Source organism: Equus caballus, chromosome 22 (genome assembly GCF_041296265.1).
Source record: "Equus caballus isolate H_3958 breed thoroughbred chromosome 22, TB-T2T, whole genome shotgun sequence".
Taxonomy (NCBI): Eukaryota; Metazoa; Chordata; class Mammalia; order Perissodactyla; family Equidae; genus Equus; species Equus caballus.
Window position 1 is genome coordinate 49,146,810 of NC_091705.1, and position 15,116 is coordinate 49,161,925.

At 56.1% G+C, this 15,116-nt stretch overlaps 1 protein-coding gene across 5 annotated transcripts in view; it reads left to right on the forward strand.

Moving 5' to 3' along the window:
- Positions 1-15,116, forward strand: part of SS18L1 (SS18L1 subunit of BAF chromatin remodeling complex) — a 32,805-nt gene that overhangs the window by 14,730 nt on the left and 2,959 nt on the right. For 4 of the 5 annotated variants that reach the window (XM_023626860.2, XM_070247486.1, XM_023626861.2 and 1 more), the window contains 8 exons: positions 211-295; positions 1,644-1,788; positions 2,370-2,567; positions 3,682-3,846; positions 4,176-4,277; positions 5,247-5,339; positions 11,069-11,188; positions 14,340-14,467. In XM_023626860.2, coding sequence (XP_023482628.1) covers positions 211-295; positions 1,644-1,788; positions 2,370-2,567; positions 3,682-3,846; positions 4,176-4,277; positions 5,247-5,339; positions 11,069-11,188; positions 14,340-14,467 — 1,036 coding nt within the window. The remainder of the gene's footprint in view (positions 1-210; positions 296-1,643; positions 1,789-2,369; positions 2,568-3,681; positions 3,847-4,175; positions 4,278-5,246; positions 5,340-11,068; positions 11,189-14,339; positions 14,468-15,116) is intronic. The other variant, XM_023626864.2, reaches the window with a different exon arrangement.

Below are 15,116 nucleotides of genomic sequence, written 5' to 3' on the forward strand. Positions count from 1 at the left end.
ACCTCCCCCTTGGCTGCCACCTTGGGGTCTTTCCAGCATTTTGTCATCGAACGGGATCCCACTCCCTGCCTAGCCCCGTCCTGGCCCACAGGGTGCTCTGCTGCCTTCACAGTCCCCGGGGCTTGGCTGCGGGGCAAGGCTGTCCAGATAAACTACTGCTTCGGATGGGCCGCGGGCTCCACCGCCTCACTGTGTGCCCCTTGCCCGCAGGTACCAGCAGATCCTGCACCGGAACCTGGTCTACCTGGCCACGATCGCAGACTCCAACCAGAACATGCAGTCCCTGCTCCCCGCCGTGAGTGTCTGCGCGTGGGGGGACTCCCCACCATTGCCCACCACAGTCAGGCACAGCCTCAGACGGCCGGTGCAGGGAGCAGAGGGGACAGGAGCCTGAGACCGGGGCGGGGCGGGTCCTCACATCAGGTCAGGCGGACGTTTCTGAAGTGGACTGGCCAGAATCATGCCGTTGGCTTCTTTAGCAAAGGGAGATGAGTGACCCCAGAGGAGCCAGACCTAGAAATGGTGGGAAGCTGATCTGGGGACAAGGGGAAGTGGCACGGGGGTTTCTTGCTTTTCATTCTCAGCCCTTCTGAGTGATTTGAAAAGTTATGACCCATGAGCTTGCGCTACTTTGGTCCAACAACAAAACTTAAAAAAACTGCTTCAAATATTAATACAAACATTTTCTATTTGACTTTAAAACGCATTCTCCTCAAATTAAATTACTGCTGCAAAGGCAAGACCCGCGGCAGCCTCGGCCTCCTTCGAGGTGAGGGGCAGGCGCAGCCTCGAGGTGGACTGGTCTGTGTTGACCCTGCTAGGCGGGCAGTTTCCAGGCCTAACATGACGCAGGAAGGCTCACTTCCCAAGGCCCCTTGGTCCCCATCTTGAACACCAGGATGTGTTTTGCTAGTAAAAATGTTAAGCCAACTTTGATTGGGCTATCGAATTGGGTTCCTCACCCTTGAGGTACAGCAGATCCTGCTGGAAAGATCCTTTTCTTGGCCAGATGTTAACAGCGTCTGTGTCTAGACCTTCGGAGCTGCTGTTTGGCCTCGATCTGGGAGACGGGGATGCTGGGAGGGTACTTGCAGTCCCTGTGTCCCTGATATGTCCTGTGATGAGGGGTGGACGTAGGGGTGGACAGGAGAGGAGGGTGAGGACCCACACAGGAGGAGTGCCTGGGAATGCAGTACTGAGGCACAGGACCACCTGTGCAAAGGCCCTGGGGCTTTGGGAGCGGAGGGACACAGAGACGCCTGGCCAGCTGAGTTCGAGAGGGGTAGGGAGTGGTGTGGAGCAATGAGGTGGCTGCCGCCTTGTGGGCTGGTGAAGCAGTTCCCTGAATCCCAGGGAAGGGGGCCCAGCTTTGAAGCTCCAAGTGTATCTTGATAAGCTCGGTACTTGTTTAAGTTCTGAATGTTTACGCAGAACGCTTGGCGTAGCGTCTCTGTCTTGGCTTGAGCTACTTGGCCCGGTTGTCCTCGGTCACCCGGCCACGTGAGAGTGCCGTTGGTTAGACATCTGCCAGGCGGCTGTGAGATTCCCCACTACGTCCCTTTCCTGGCGAATCCTGTCTCGTGGCTTCTGCTGGTTGTTCTCTGTGTTAACCATGCTCCCCGTAACCTTCCTATCACCCGCAGCCGCCAACCCAGAACATGAACCTGGGCCCCGGAGCGCTGTCCCAGAGCGGCTCCAGCCAGGGCCTGCACTCCCAGGGCAGCCTCAGCGACGCCATCGGCACAGGCCTGCCCGCATCCTCCCTCTTGCAGGGCCAGATCGGCAATGGTGAGTGACCCTGAGCTCTTGCGGGCTGGGCCTTGGGTTTGGGGTTGGTTCTTGGCAATAAGGTCACCAGTGCAGGCTCCCGAGTGGGTGGCTGCCTCGTGAGGTACCCCGCGCCCTCAGGGCTCAGCTTGGGAGACCCCTCTCCTCCCAGGGGTCCTGGCCCCAGGTCGGCTGCCATGCCCAGGCGCACATGCACGGGGGTAACGTGCAGAGAGAATGACGCCCTCCTTCCGGATCTTTACTCTGCTTTGACACTAAGTATGGCCACTTCAGATCAAGGGGCGGGGATCCACATGGATTTTTGAACAGGAAAGGAAATGCTCTTGTCTTTGCATGAGAACTATTAATAGCCGTTGGGAACTGTTAGTAACAATATAACAATGAGTACATGACTCACCTTCTGCACTGTCAGCCTGTGTGTCTATTTCTTTATTAATCACTCCATCCGTAGGGGTATCAGCGTGGTCGGCCTCCCTCCCCACGATCACTTGCAGGAAACTCGTGTCCAGCAGCAAGGCCAGGCCTGCTGTCACTGGTGGTCTTAGAAGGGCTTAAGGCCCCTCTCCCCGTCCCTCCCACAGGTCCGAACCACGTGTCCATGCAGCAGACGGCACAGAGCACTCTGCCTACCACCTCCATGAGCATGTCGGGCAGCGGCCATGGCACGGGGCCTGGCTACAGTCACTCAGGACCCGCCTCGCAGAGTGTGCCCCTGCAGGGGCAAGGCGCCATTGGCAACTATGTGTCTCGGGCCAACATCAACATGCAGTCCAACCCAGGTACCTCCCCGCTGGGACCTGGGAGGCCCCCGCCCGACCCTGGGCCCGATAATGCATGTGGTCCTGAGGGGCTGCCCTCCTACTGGGCCCCGGGACACCCTCGCCCAACCCCGGGCCCGGGAATGCTCCTGCCCCTGGGACCCTCGGAGACGCGTGTGGGCTGTGCACACGGTCCTGAGGGGCTGCCCTCCCGCTGGGCCCTGGGCTGTGCTGGGGGGGAGAGGGCAAGTCCCAAGGGCTGCCCTCCTCCAGGAGCTTCCTGAAGGGAGGTCCGGCTTTGGGGGCTGCGCTGCCCCCTGTGGCCGCTTCGAGAAGGCTCTGAGGAGGGGCCGCACATGCCCTGCTCAGGGGACAGGATGGGGCTCCCACAGGTAGGGGGCTGCGTGGCCAGAGGCACAGACGTGGGAAGGATGAGGGGCCAGGACACTCGGTGGGCCAGCAGGAGCCCCAAGAGCTGGGCTTCCACTGCAGGGCCTGGGCCCTGGGCAGCTTCGGGTCCAGCTTGAGATGTCCCACGAGTGTCAGACACGCTGGTTTAGAACAGGAAAAGGGGACGTAACGTATCTTCTTGGTTTTCCTTATATTAATTACATACTGAAAATGATCATATTTTGGATATGTTGAGTCAAATAAAATGTATTACTAAAATAGATTTCACCTGTTTCTTTTTACTTTGCTGACTGGCTCACATCTCACCCTGTTGGGGGCCACTGCTCTAGAGGGTTCTGAGCAGGGGCGACCTGAGTGGACAGCAGGAGACCACGACCTGGCCTCAGAGGCCCGGGTCTCAGGGCAGGCAAGGGTAATGGGCTCCTCTGGGACCAGCCTGCGGAGTCAGGGATGGGGAGGAGAGGACCCTGTTCCTGCGTGCAGCGCCCTGCCCGGTGGTGCCTGCCAGCGTCTCCTGAATGTCGCACACTTTTAAGGAGTTAGCAGAAAGCTTCGCTGGTAGGAGGTGTGATGAGGCATCAAGGGGATGATCTCGTCGGGGAGCCGCAGGGGAACAGCGATGGCTCAGCCTGGGAGAGGGGTGCAGCCAGGGTCCGGGGTGGGGAGCGAGGATGCCCGCTCTGGGAGCTTCTTGGGGTTATTCGGGGTCTGTCATGTCGCCCAGTGTCCATGATGCACCAGCAGGCAGCCTCATCCCACTACAACTCGGCACAGGGCGGGAGCCAGCACTACCAGGGCCAGTCGTCCATCGCCATGATGGGCCAGAGCGGCCAGGGCAGCAGCATGATGGGGCAGCGGCCCATGGCACCCTACCGGCCCTCGCAGCAAGGTAACGCCCGTGCTGCCCTCCGAGCACACTTCTCCGCCGGGAATGGGGGTGCGAGGCCTCACACGCTCGTCCGGACTGAGCGAGGACCTCGGGGGTCCGGAGCCGGTGAGGGACTCGGGGAGTGAAGTGCGAGAACCATTGTGGCTCCCACAGGAGGCCGAGGGGGCAGTCGGCGCAGGCCTGGGGTGGGCTGTGGGGGCATGCCCCACCTCCTCGGGGAGGCGCGAGGGGTGTCTGAGTCGGTTTCCATTGAGGTTCTTGGGTCGGGGGGTCCTGACTGAAGTCAGACCGGCTCGGGCCCTGAGCTGACCCACGCGTGTCGTCCGCAGGCTCGTCCCAGCAGTACCTGGGCCAGGAGGAGTACTACGGCGAGCAGTACGGCCACGGCCAGGCTGCCGCGGAGCCCATGGGCCAGCAGTACTACCCCGACGGTGAGGGCAACGCTCACTGTGCCCCGGGCCCTCCCGGTTCAGACCTGTTGCCCCTGACGTCTGCCAGCCGGGCACCCAAAGCCCCCTTGCCTGAGCACGTGTGGGGGTGGGCGTGAGGGCTCGTCTCTGCTGAGAGAAGCTTCCAGCACACAGGGCCACTCACCTCCTCGGACCTCCTCGTCTCCGTTCTCGAGAGGCAACGGGTTTGAGGCTGGGGTGTGCATAGATGATGTTAACGTTCGAAAATATGGACACAAGGTTCCTCATGAAACTCCCCAGAAAGCGACAGCCCTGATCTGACTGTTCCCGTCTTGTAATGCTTGGTTATAATCGCTGCAGGTTGTTTTCCTTTGAATTGTCACCTTTCATTAAGTATGTTCACGTTGTGCAGCCGCCACCACCGTCTCTAAGTAGTCCCACGGTTTGTGGAGGTGGCATGTAAAGTGGTCATACAGGATGGGTGGGGTTTGGGGAGGAGGACACCCAGGCAGGGGACCCGTGTGAGCGAGGGCAAGTCAGGAGTGCATGACCAGGGCAGGAGGCTGGTGCTGGAGAGGCGGCCAAGACCAGTGCAGGGCAGGCCGTGCCCCACACCTGACAGTGACGGGGCATCGTGATGGTCACGTGCTCCCGATGGGGAACCTCTGCAGTGGGCAGCAGGATGGCATTCACGCAGCAACCTTGACAGCTCATGGCCACTCGTGCTTGTTGCGTACTGAGCACTGTGTGTCCTCTGTCGTCTGTCAGCCATCACTTAATCCTCGCACTCACCCCATGGAGCAGGTGGCGTCTGCATTCTAAAGGACAGAAACCGCTGTGCAGAGCTGGGAGCGAGCTCCTCCGCGGGCCTCGCGCTCAGCTGTTGGCTCTGCTGGCCCGGCGGTGTCACCATGCAGCTCATGCACTCTCTCCTGGGAGCTTGGTGGTCAGGGCTTCAGCTGACCGCAGGCCATCTCCGTCTGCTCACAGGGCATGGTGATTACGCCTACCAGCAGTCGTCCTACACGGAGCAGAGCTACGACCGGTCGTTCGAGGAGTCCACACAGCACTACTATGAGAGCGGTAAGAAGCAGGTGCTGCACGCTGCTCCATCAGCTCCCCTGGCTCTAGACTCTCGCTGTTGTCCGCGGGCACCGGTGCCTGCAGGTGTGAGTAGCGTGCGTGTGGGAGGTTGGAAGGATTGGGGCTGATGAGGGGAAGACATGCCCAGGCCAGGCAGCAGCACCTGACCGGCTTCATTGGGTGGGGCTGGGACATCTGTGAGGGGAGCCCTTCCCAGAGGGAGGCCATGCAGAACGAGGCTGCGGCCGGGGGCCACCATCCAGAGGGGATGTCCCAGGAAGAGGGGCTCACGTGTCCAGGTGACGTCACCCAGCAGCACAGCTCCCAGCCCTGCCCTGTCAGTAGGCCGCAGCTGCCAGTGAGGTTTCACCAGGTACCCCAAGCCAGCAGGCTCCAAGTGGCTAACACTCGGCTTGTTTGGTCCATTTGAAAAACAGCTGAACGGGTGAAAATTAGAGTTTGGCTCTGGCCAGCATTTGAGCTGCTAGGTCTCAGCCTGCCGCACAGAGAGGTAAGCCACCGTGGGGCCAGCACACGGGGCCACGTGGGGCTCCTCCACCAGCCCCGCTCCCCGCCACCTCCTGGGCCCCTGGGCAGCCTTCTCCACCAGAGGAGCTCTGCTCCCACCAGCAGTGCTGTGTCCGCGCGAGTCCTCGCGGGAAAGATGGCCCCAGGACTAGCTCGGGACGTGCTGTCAGCCATCTGCAGTTTGAAGTGCATGTTTTTGGACCCCTGTTTTGGGTTACGTATTCTTGCCTTCCATAGTTGATGAGAAGTTAGCTAACGCATTCAGTACCACTTGTTAAGGCAAACGTGGCAGATGGCACGTTTCTTCCTGGATCTGGAAGCATTTTGCTCCACCCTCATGTTAATTGATCCCCATGTGTGACTGCACATGTGTGTTACAGGGTGCAGGTCACCCCACAGCCGAGGGCATTGCCAGGTCTTGTATGGGCTGAGTGGCAGAGGGTGCTGTGCTTTGAGGAGCCTGGGGGCCATGTCATAAGTGGGCTGTGGCCCCAAGAGGATGAGGGTATTGAGTAGAAGAGATCAAGAGGTAGATTGAAGCCAATATAAAGAACTTTCCAGTAATTATCCCACGGGGGGATGAGGAACCTTGTGGGGCACAGGTGGCTGGTCCTGGGGTTGTTAATGGGAGGCATCTGGCAGGAGCTCTGTGGGGTCCATAGAATGAGAGTGCACTAACGTACAGAGGACCAGTGCCAGAAAAGGATCAGGGCATGGCCGACTGAGCCGGGGGTACACCAGGATGTGGGGCCCACAGAAGCAGGGGACACCGGTTCCCGTCTGGGCCCCTGTGGAGTGCTCCATGGAAGCCTCGCAGTCCTGTTCGCCGTGTTCGTCCTGCGTTTCCTCACTGTGAGGTTTGCAGTAGCAGACTAGACAGAGCTAGTGTCCGCTGTGACGTGTCCCAGGGGCACCGCGGCTGTGAAAGCAGCGGTGCTCCCTGGGGGCTGCTGTGGCAGATGCTCGCGGGTCATACCCAGTGCCAAGGCCAAATGCAGGGGATCCGAGTATCTGGGGTGCCGCCTTCCATGGAAAAGCAGAGGGAAACCAAGGCCGTGCTCGCATTTGCATGCACACGCACCGTAAACAAGCTCCGGGAGAACACCCTGCACACCGACAGGAGTGGCCGTGGGTGGGGAAGAGGCTGGGAAGGTGGTCCGCGCAGGTGTGGAGGTGGCTCCTTCCCCGACCCTCAAAGGTGGGCTGGTTTTCACGTTTCTGAAACACGTGAGCGCATCTGCCCATGCACGAGTTAAATCTAAGAGCATTACACGCGATTGGCTGTCATTTGAAATGAAAGAGCACCCTGAGCCTGTGGCCACCCAGGCCACAGCGCCACCTGCCGTCTTGGGCGTTTCTCAGGGTTTCGCCCGGTGGTCACCAGTGCGCCCGCCTGTGGGTGGGTGCTGGGAGCCGCAGGAGGGCTCCTCCGAAGACGGCCTCCTGGTGTCCTTGAGGCGCGTCGCTGCTCGACCGCTGTCGTTTCCGTGGACCACGTCGGAATCCATCGTCTGTTTGTCCCTCGTGGCCTTTTTGCAACCACGTTCTTGCCACATGTAAATAAGTAGAGCGGATTTACTGACCCAAACGCTGGCCCCTTCTTTCACAAATAGTTTCCTTCTTCATGGCCCCGTCACAGAATGTTGCAAGATTCTTCAAGAGATAGCTGAAAAGAAATGAAAAGGAAAAAAAATAGTAGTTGTATTTACTGGAAGTGGAGGGAAGGCCCTGCCGTCTGCCCTGTCGCTCTTCCGTGCCGTTCTGGAAAGAGCAGGGTCTGGGCTGTCCCGCTCTGCTGGTTCCCGGAATCCTCCTGAGGCTCGTTCAGCCTCTTCAGTGGAAGTCCTGCCGCCCTCCTCTCAGGCTTGGCCAAACAGGCCCCTTTTCACGGGGATTTGACGCGGTCGAGTGAACGATTTTCTGGGTGTGTGAGAGCTGAGGTCTGGTTCTCAGAGGTGTCCCCCTGACATTTATTACACACCTGCCGTGTGCCCTGTCATAGTCAGCCAGTGGCATATGAATTAGCTCCTTTAACTCTTGTCATATAAGGAGTAAAAAAGGCCATAAAAACACAAGAACATGCAGACTGACCAAAAACCCCGACACCCTGGAGAAAGCCCACCACATGTCTGATGGGTTTCTCTGGTGAGGTGAGCACAGTGCACGGAGCCTGCATCAGCCGGTGCCCCGTCTGCATCCTTGGGGCTGGGATGGCCCAGTGTGAGGAGGGAGCAGAAGTCAGAGCTCGCAGCCTTACCTTGGATGGTGAATGACTGGGAAGACCACCGGGTTTTCAGAGCCCACCTCAGAGAGGACTGCACATGGAGCTAAGGCACGTGCCGGTGCTCCGTGCTTTCTAACTGCACACTGAGTTCCCCAGCAGGGCTTCAAGCCTCTCCAGTGTGAACCAGCTCTCGGGAAAGCTGTTATTTTAAAAAATGCTGCCAGGATCCAGCTTTTAAATGCTTAGATTTTACAGCTCCTGGAAAAGTTATTTGTAACCAGAAAAATAAAGTAGAAATTGGGTCCTTTGGATACCAGTTCTCATAATCTGGCCTCTCATTGTCGCGCCTCTGCTTTCTTTTGTGTGTGTGTGTGTGTGTGTGTGTGAGTGTGTGAGGAAGGTTGGCCCTGAGCTAACATCTGTTGCCAATCTTCCTCTTTTCTCTTGAAGAAGATTGTTGCTGAGCTAACATCTATGCTGGTCTTCTTCTATTTTGTATGTGGCACGCCACCATAGCGTGGCTTCATGAGCGGTGTGTAGGTCAATGTCTGGGATCTGAACCCATGAACCGTGTGCCACCAAAGCGGAGCATGTGAACTTAACCACTACACCACCAGGCCAGCCTCGGCACCTCTGCTTTCTTATTTCTGGGACATGTTTTGGTGAAAACAGAACTACAGGGGTTGGCCCGTGGCCGAGTGGTTGAGTTCGCGTGCTCTGCTGCAGGCGGCCCAGTGTTTCGTTGGTTCGAATCCTGGGCGCAGACATGGCACTGCTCATCAAACCACGCTGAGGCAGCGTCCCACTAGAAGGACCCACAACGAAGAATATACAACTATGTACCGAGGGGCTTTGGGGAGAAAAAGGAAAAAAATAAAATCTTTAAAAAAAAACAAACAAAACAGAACTACAACTCTCTTTTGGGGGCCGAGCCGTTCACCTGCTGTCCAGTGAAGTAAATGCGGAGAAGCAAGCTCTCTGGGGCCCCACCTGCTGCTCCTGCTCTCCCTCTGCTGGAGGGTCAGGTCTGGGGCTGTGTCAGGACCCGGCACACTGCAAATGAAAGGCTGTGCACTTTGCATGGTTTTGAAGAGCAAAGCCCTGTTCAAAGGAACACGATGAAACTAGACTTAAATTGATCTTCTTATCAAGGTGTTTTGAAAACCATGAATGGAGTTTAATGTCCACATGAATCTAAAATGGTGTCTCCTGAGACCTCTGTTAGGAAGACTTTGTAGGAAGATTTCTGAGTGGTTAAGACCCCTTCTTAACTCCCGGTAATTATTTGGTAATACACTTATTGCTCTCCTAAATTGTTTTTCTTACAGTAAGCTCTCTTCCAAAATGAGGCTTTTAGCATGGGTGCTGGCTGGCTAGTTAGATTTTTAAAAATAAGAATTAAGGCATTTTCTCTGGAAAAATAAGTATAAATGTCCCTTGGAATTTACCACCATATAGATAAACAACAACATTTAGGTAACTAGCTGCTTTTTTTTTAATCCTCTGTGGCACTAGTTTCATAAAGTCAAAGGAAAGAGCCATTACGGGTCTGAGCTGGAACCGCCAACCCTGGCTTGCACATTTGCCAGTAAAATGAAGGCTCCTGGAAACTTCTGGGGTCCTTCAAACTGTGGGAAGATGTGGTCTTAGAGTCACCTGTCTCCTGGGAGCTCTGCGCTGAGTGCGAGGAGCGTCCTGTGGCGGGTGCTCACGAGCTGGCGGCCTCACTCGGCCTCACCTCTGTGTTGCCACACATGTCGCTGACAGGACTCCAAGGCCTTTCTCCGTGTCTCATGTCCGTAGCCTGGACACCCTCACACCAGCTCCGGGGCCCCCGACTCCCTGGGTTTGAGTCCTGGCTCCTGCGCTCCTGGTGCTGCGTAAATGGGAGTGTGGTGGTGCCTCTCACTGTCCAGCAAGTAGCGGAGTGTAAGCTGCTGGGGACGCACTGGCCTGTCGGAAGGTTCTAGATGTCACAGCTGAGTTCTCCCTGATAAGTGAGAAAATGCTTCTCAGTAATTGACCTACTTGGATATCCTCGAAATAGAGTTGTCGGAGTAAGTACCAAGAGGGGTGTGTGTGTGAGAAAACATACAGACATATAATTAATCTGTGCCGACTCTCAGTCCAAAACGTCCTCTGTGCCGCGCCTGCCTGTTGCCTCAGCTTCCACTAAAATGTTTGCAGCTGCCTGTGCACGTTCTCGTACCTTGTTCTTTTCCGTCACAACTGAAGCCACAGGTGACCAGCCACCTGAATGCGCTGCCTTCAGAGTCGCTGCCTCCGCGTGCTCCGTGGCTGCACTCGCCTCCCAGGGCTGTCGTAACGAGAGCCACGGGCAGGAGGCTTAGAGGAACAGAGATTCGTCCTCTGAGTTCTGGAGGCCAGAGCTCCAAAATCGGGTCGGCAGGGTCGGTTCCCCTGGAGCTCTGAGGGCGGATCTGTCCCAGGCCTCCTGCAGCTCTGGTGGCTCCAGCACCCTTGGTGTCCATGGCCTCTTTCATCCCATGGCCTTCTCCCCATGTCCGTGTCCAAACTTCCATCATCTTTGAAGGACACCTGTCACAGGACTAGGCCCACCATGATCCCGTACGACCTCCTCTTAACTCGTCAGCTAGGGCCCCCCACGGTCCCATATGACCTCTCCTTAACTCGTCACATCTGCCAAGACCTTATTTCCAAGCGAGGCCACGTGTAGGTCCCTGGGGTTAGGACTTCAACATCTCTTTTTGGGGGACGCAGTTCAACCTACAATACTGGTATTAGTCTTTGTCTTAGTTGTATTAACTGTTTCATTTGGTTATATATTTGTATTTTTATAAAATAAGAGAAAGTATAACAAAACACTTGAATTGTGAAAAAACAAAGATCTGAAGCAATGGCTTGTTCGAGGATTCCCAAGTGACCCGGGTCGTGCGTGACAGAACGTGCCGCCCTTGCTCTCTGGCAATGAGCTCACGACTCCTTCCCTCTGCAGGAAACTCCCAGTACAGCCAGCAGCAGGCGGGGTACCAGCAGGGCGCGGCGCAGCAGCAGACCTACCCCCAGCAGCAGTACCCCAGCCAGCAGGGCTACCCTGGGCAGCAGCAAGGATACGGTAAGGGCCCGCAGACCCCGCGCACCGTGGCGCTGTCGTGCAGCACGTAAGGCACTTGTGATTTTGGAGTAGTTTTAGATTTCCAGAAAAGCCGAGAGGGCAGTACAGACAGCTCCCCTGTTGTTAACCTCGTCCGTCGCTGTGGGACAATTGTCACAGTTCAGAAGCCAACACTGGGGCAGGCCGAGTGGTTAAGTTTGCGTGCTCCACTTTGGTGGCCCTGGGTTCACCTGTTCTGATCCTGGGCGCGGACATGGCACCACTCATCAGGCCATGCTGAGGCGGCCTCCCACACAGAGAAACTAGAATGACTTACAACTAGGATATACAACTATGTGCTGGGGCTTCAGGGAAACCAACAAGAGGGGAAGATTGGCAACAGATGTTAGCTCAGGACCAATCTTCTTGTAAAGAAGAGGGAAAAAAAAAAGAAACCAACGCTATACATTGCTGTGGTCTGAATTCAGTTTATTGAGGTCTCACTAGTTTTCCCCAAATGTCCTTTCCTCTCCCCAGCCCTGTCTGGGATCCTGCATGACATTTGGTCTCACATCTCCTTAGGCTCCCCTGGGCTGTGGCAGCTTCCTGGAAGTCCGTGTCTGTCTTGACCTTGACAGTTGGGAGGAGGGCCAGGCAGAGACTTTGTAGGGCGTCCCTCAGGTTGTGTTTGTCTCATGTTCTTCCTGGGGTGACGCTGGGTTTTGGAAAGAAGACCACAGAGTGAATCGCCCTTCTCATCACCTTGTGTCACATGACTTGCCTCTGGTGTTGACCTCGGACACTTGGGCAGGGGGGCACCTGCCAGCTCTCCCCACTGTCGAGTCACCTTCCCCGTTCTTTTTTATCTTTAAAGATTTTATTTTTTTCCTTTTTCTCCCCAAAACCCCCCGGTACCTAGTTGTATATTCTTCGTTGTGGGTCCTTCTAGTTGTGGCATGTGGGACACTGCCTCAGCATGGTTTGATGAGCAGTGCTGTGTCTGTGCCCAGGATTCGAACCAACGAAACACTGGGCCGCCTGCAGCGGAGCGCACGAACTTAACCACTGGGCCGGAGCCAGCCCCGCCTTCCCCCTTCTTTAATCTTCGGGAAGGCGCCACTGAATCCAGCCCACACTCGGGGCCGGGGGGGAGGTATCTACATAGACTGGAATTCTTCTGTAGGGAAGATCTGTCTCTTCTCCCCCTTTTATTTAGTTATTAATCATTTATTTATAGGAGTGTGTACTCATGGGTATTAATTTTATACATTGGATTCTAATCCAATATGAATTTATTTTGTTTTTCAAATTGTCCCGGCTTTGCCTCTTGGGAGCTCTTTCACTTGGCTCCTGTGTCCCTCCGACACACCCCCGTCCTTTTGTTTTTGAGCATTTCCTTATTTTCTGGGACCACAGTCTTTTCTCTGCCCGAGCCCTAGAAGCACCACTTCTCCAAGGAGCCCCGGTTCCTTTTATTGGAGAGTGAGCATATTAGAAACCGAGATCTGGGTGCAGGTGAGTATTTTCTGAGCCCGGTTTTACTTTACTTTGACCTGAGACTGTCCACGTGTGGGTCAGTCTGGCAGCAACGTCCAGAAGTGCTCACCCATCCGTCAGCTTTTGTTCACCCTGTGAGGATTGGCTAAAGTGAAGGGCCCAGCGGGTCTGCCATAGACCCAGCCTGTCAACAAGCATTGCTCTCAGGGCCCCTCGGACATCCCCCACGTGGGCATCCCAGGGGGAGCTTTGCAAGCATCGGTGGCAACAAAGGGAGAAATCCTGTCCGCTAGAGAAGATTAGCCAGCTGCAGACTCAGGCTTGCTGAGGTCGGGCTGCCCCCGCAGCGCAGAAGGCCCTGCCAGGATTGGAACCCTCGGATCTGCCCTGTCCTCTGGGGCCCTCGTCCCCCTGGGCAGGTCTCCCTGAGAGGGCGGGGCCCCAGCCCCTGGCCTGCAGGTTGTCTGCTGAGAGCCCAAGGCCCAGGCGGCTCTCCCCGAGTCCTGACCCACTCCGGAGACGACCCTAGGTGGCACTTCCAGGACCCAGGGTGCTTTCTGTGACACTGCTGTCACCCTGGGATGGCCTCACAAACTGTTACCATTTAAGATACCCAGTAAAAGGCGTCCTACCTGATGCGACCTGAACGAAGAGGCGATTAGGTTGTCCCAAGGGTGCGTGCAGCAAGGAGGCTGAAACCCATCCGTCCAGGCCTGGGACATCTCATTTTAACTTAAACACGAGCCTGCGTTCACCGCCCACCTGGAGCCAGGCTTCACCCTTCCACAAACCGCACACCCCTCGAAGTGCCCTGTCCAGCTTCGGCCTCCGAGGAAGCTCGTCCAAGCGTGTGGGTCTCTGCCTTCACTGTACCTCAGAACCACCTGGAAGCTTTTGAAAAGTAAGGTGCCAGGTGGGCCCACACATGACGGGGAGGTGGGGGTGGGTTTCTTATTAAGCTCACAGGTGATTCTGATACACAGTAAAGAAGGAAGACCACAAAGATTTTGTTCAACCTTTTACAACCATGACTAATTAAATAGCATTTTTTTTTTAAAGATTTTATTTTTTTCCTTTTTCTCCCCAAAGCCCCCTGGTACATAGTTGTATATTCTTAGTTGTGGGTCCTTCTAGTTGTGGCATGTGGGATGCCGCCTCAGCATGGTTTGATGAGCAGTGCCATGTCCGCGCCCAGGATTCGAACGGACGAGACACTGGGCCGCCTGCAGCGGAGCACGAGAACTCAACCACTCGGCCACGGGGCCGGCCCCTTAAATAGCATTTTTTGAAAAATTCCTCGGCTTTTAGCAATTCTTTTCCAAGCCTCCAGCTTTGTTTTCATAGGAATGATCACTGTCTCTCTTCGGCATTCGAGTTTTCACCAGTCGCTGTGACGTTTAACTCAGGTGTTGACAGCGCCCACTGTAACTGACGTAAACTGCTTCCAGGAAGCAGGCTCAGAGGTGCTGGAGGGCCGCCTCGAGCCTGGCGCGGTCGGGGTGCCGGCATGGCCTGCAGCCACACAGGACGGAGGTGGCAGTCGCTCGTGGTACTCGGTTGAGCACTTTCGCTGTACGGATTTCATGTTGCGGAAGAACAGGTGCTGTTGTTTCGGAGACTTGAGAGGATGGGGGCGTGTTGTGTTGGTCTCACGGTGCCTGCTGTGTGTTCTCAGGGCCTGCCCAGGGAGCCCCCTCCCAGTACTCCAGCTACCAGCAAGGACAGAGCCAGCAGTATGGAAGCTACAGAGCGTCTCAGACGGGCCCGTCCGCCCAGCAGCAGCGGCCTTACGGCTATGAGCAGGCAAGCTTTCTGGATGTTTCCAGATGCGCTGACCTGCCATGTCTGTTGAAACATAATGACGGTTTCTCTGATGGTCACGAGGAATAATGAGATGAAATAATTGGCTTCCAGGGTCCCTTCCAGAATGCTAATTCTCTGAGCCTGTAAAGTTTTTAAAAATTATCTCCACGTATCTTCTCACCTTGGTCAGACACAGCTGGCTGAGTGACTCTTCATTGGATCAGATGATCGACTCAGTGGCCCAGGGACCCCTCCCATCCTGCGGCCTGGCTGGACACGTTTTTTAATTCTGTCTTGAGATTTGTATTGCCTGCAGTTTATTACCTTGTCATCCCCCACGTGGGCAGTGACGCGAAGCCGTCAGCCTGTGTTGCATCTAACCCTGTTGTCAACCAGTCACCTCTGGGAGCTCGGTCCCCTGGGGGGACTGACGGGGTGGGGGTGGTCGTGGGCCTCGCAGACCCTCTGATCTAAATCACCAGCCACAAGCTTGGACAGATGGCTTTCAGAAAGCCAGTGACCTCCTGCTGTGTAGATGTGGTTGGAGGCTGTTTGCTTGCTTGCTTTTTATGCCCCTTCCAGCTCTTAGCCTGCGTGTTGGCCGGGGGTGGGGGTATGTCTTACCTTTGGGTGTGGACCCCTTTATCGT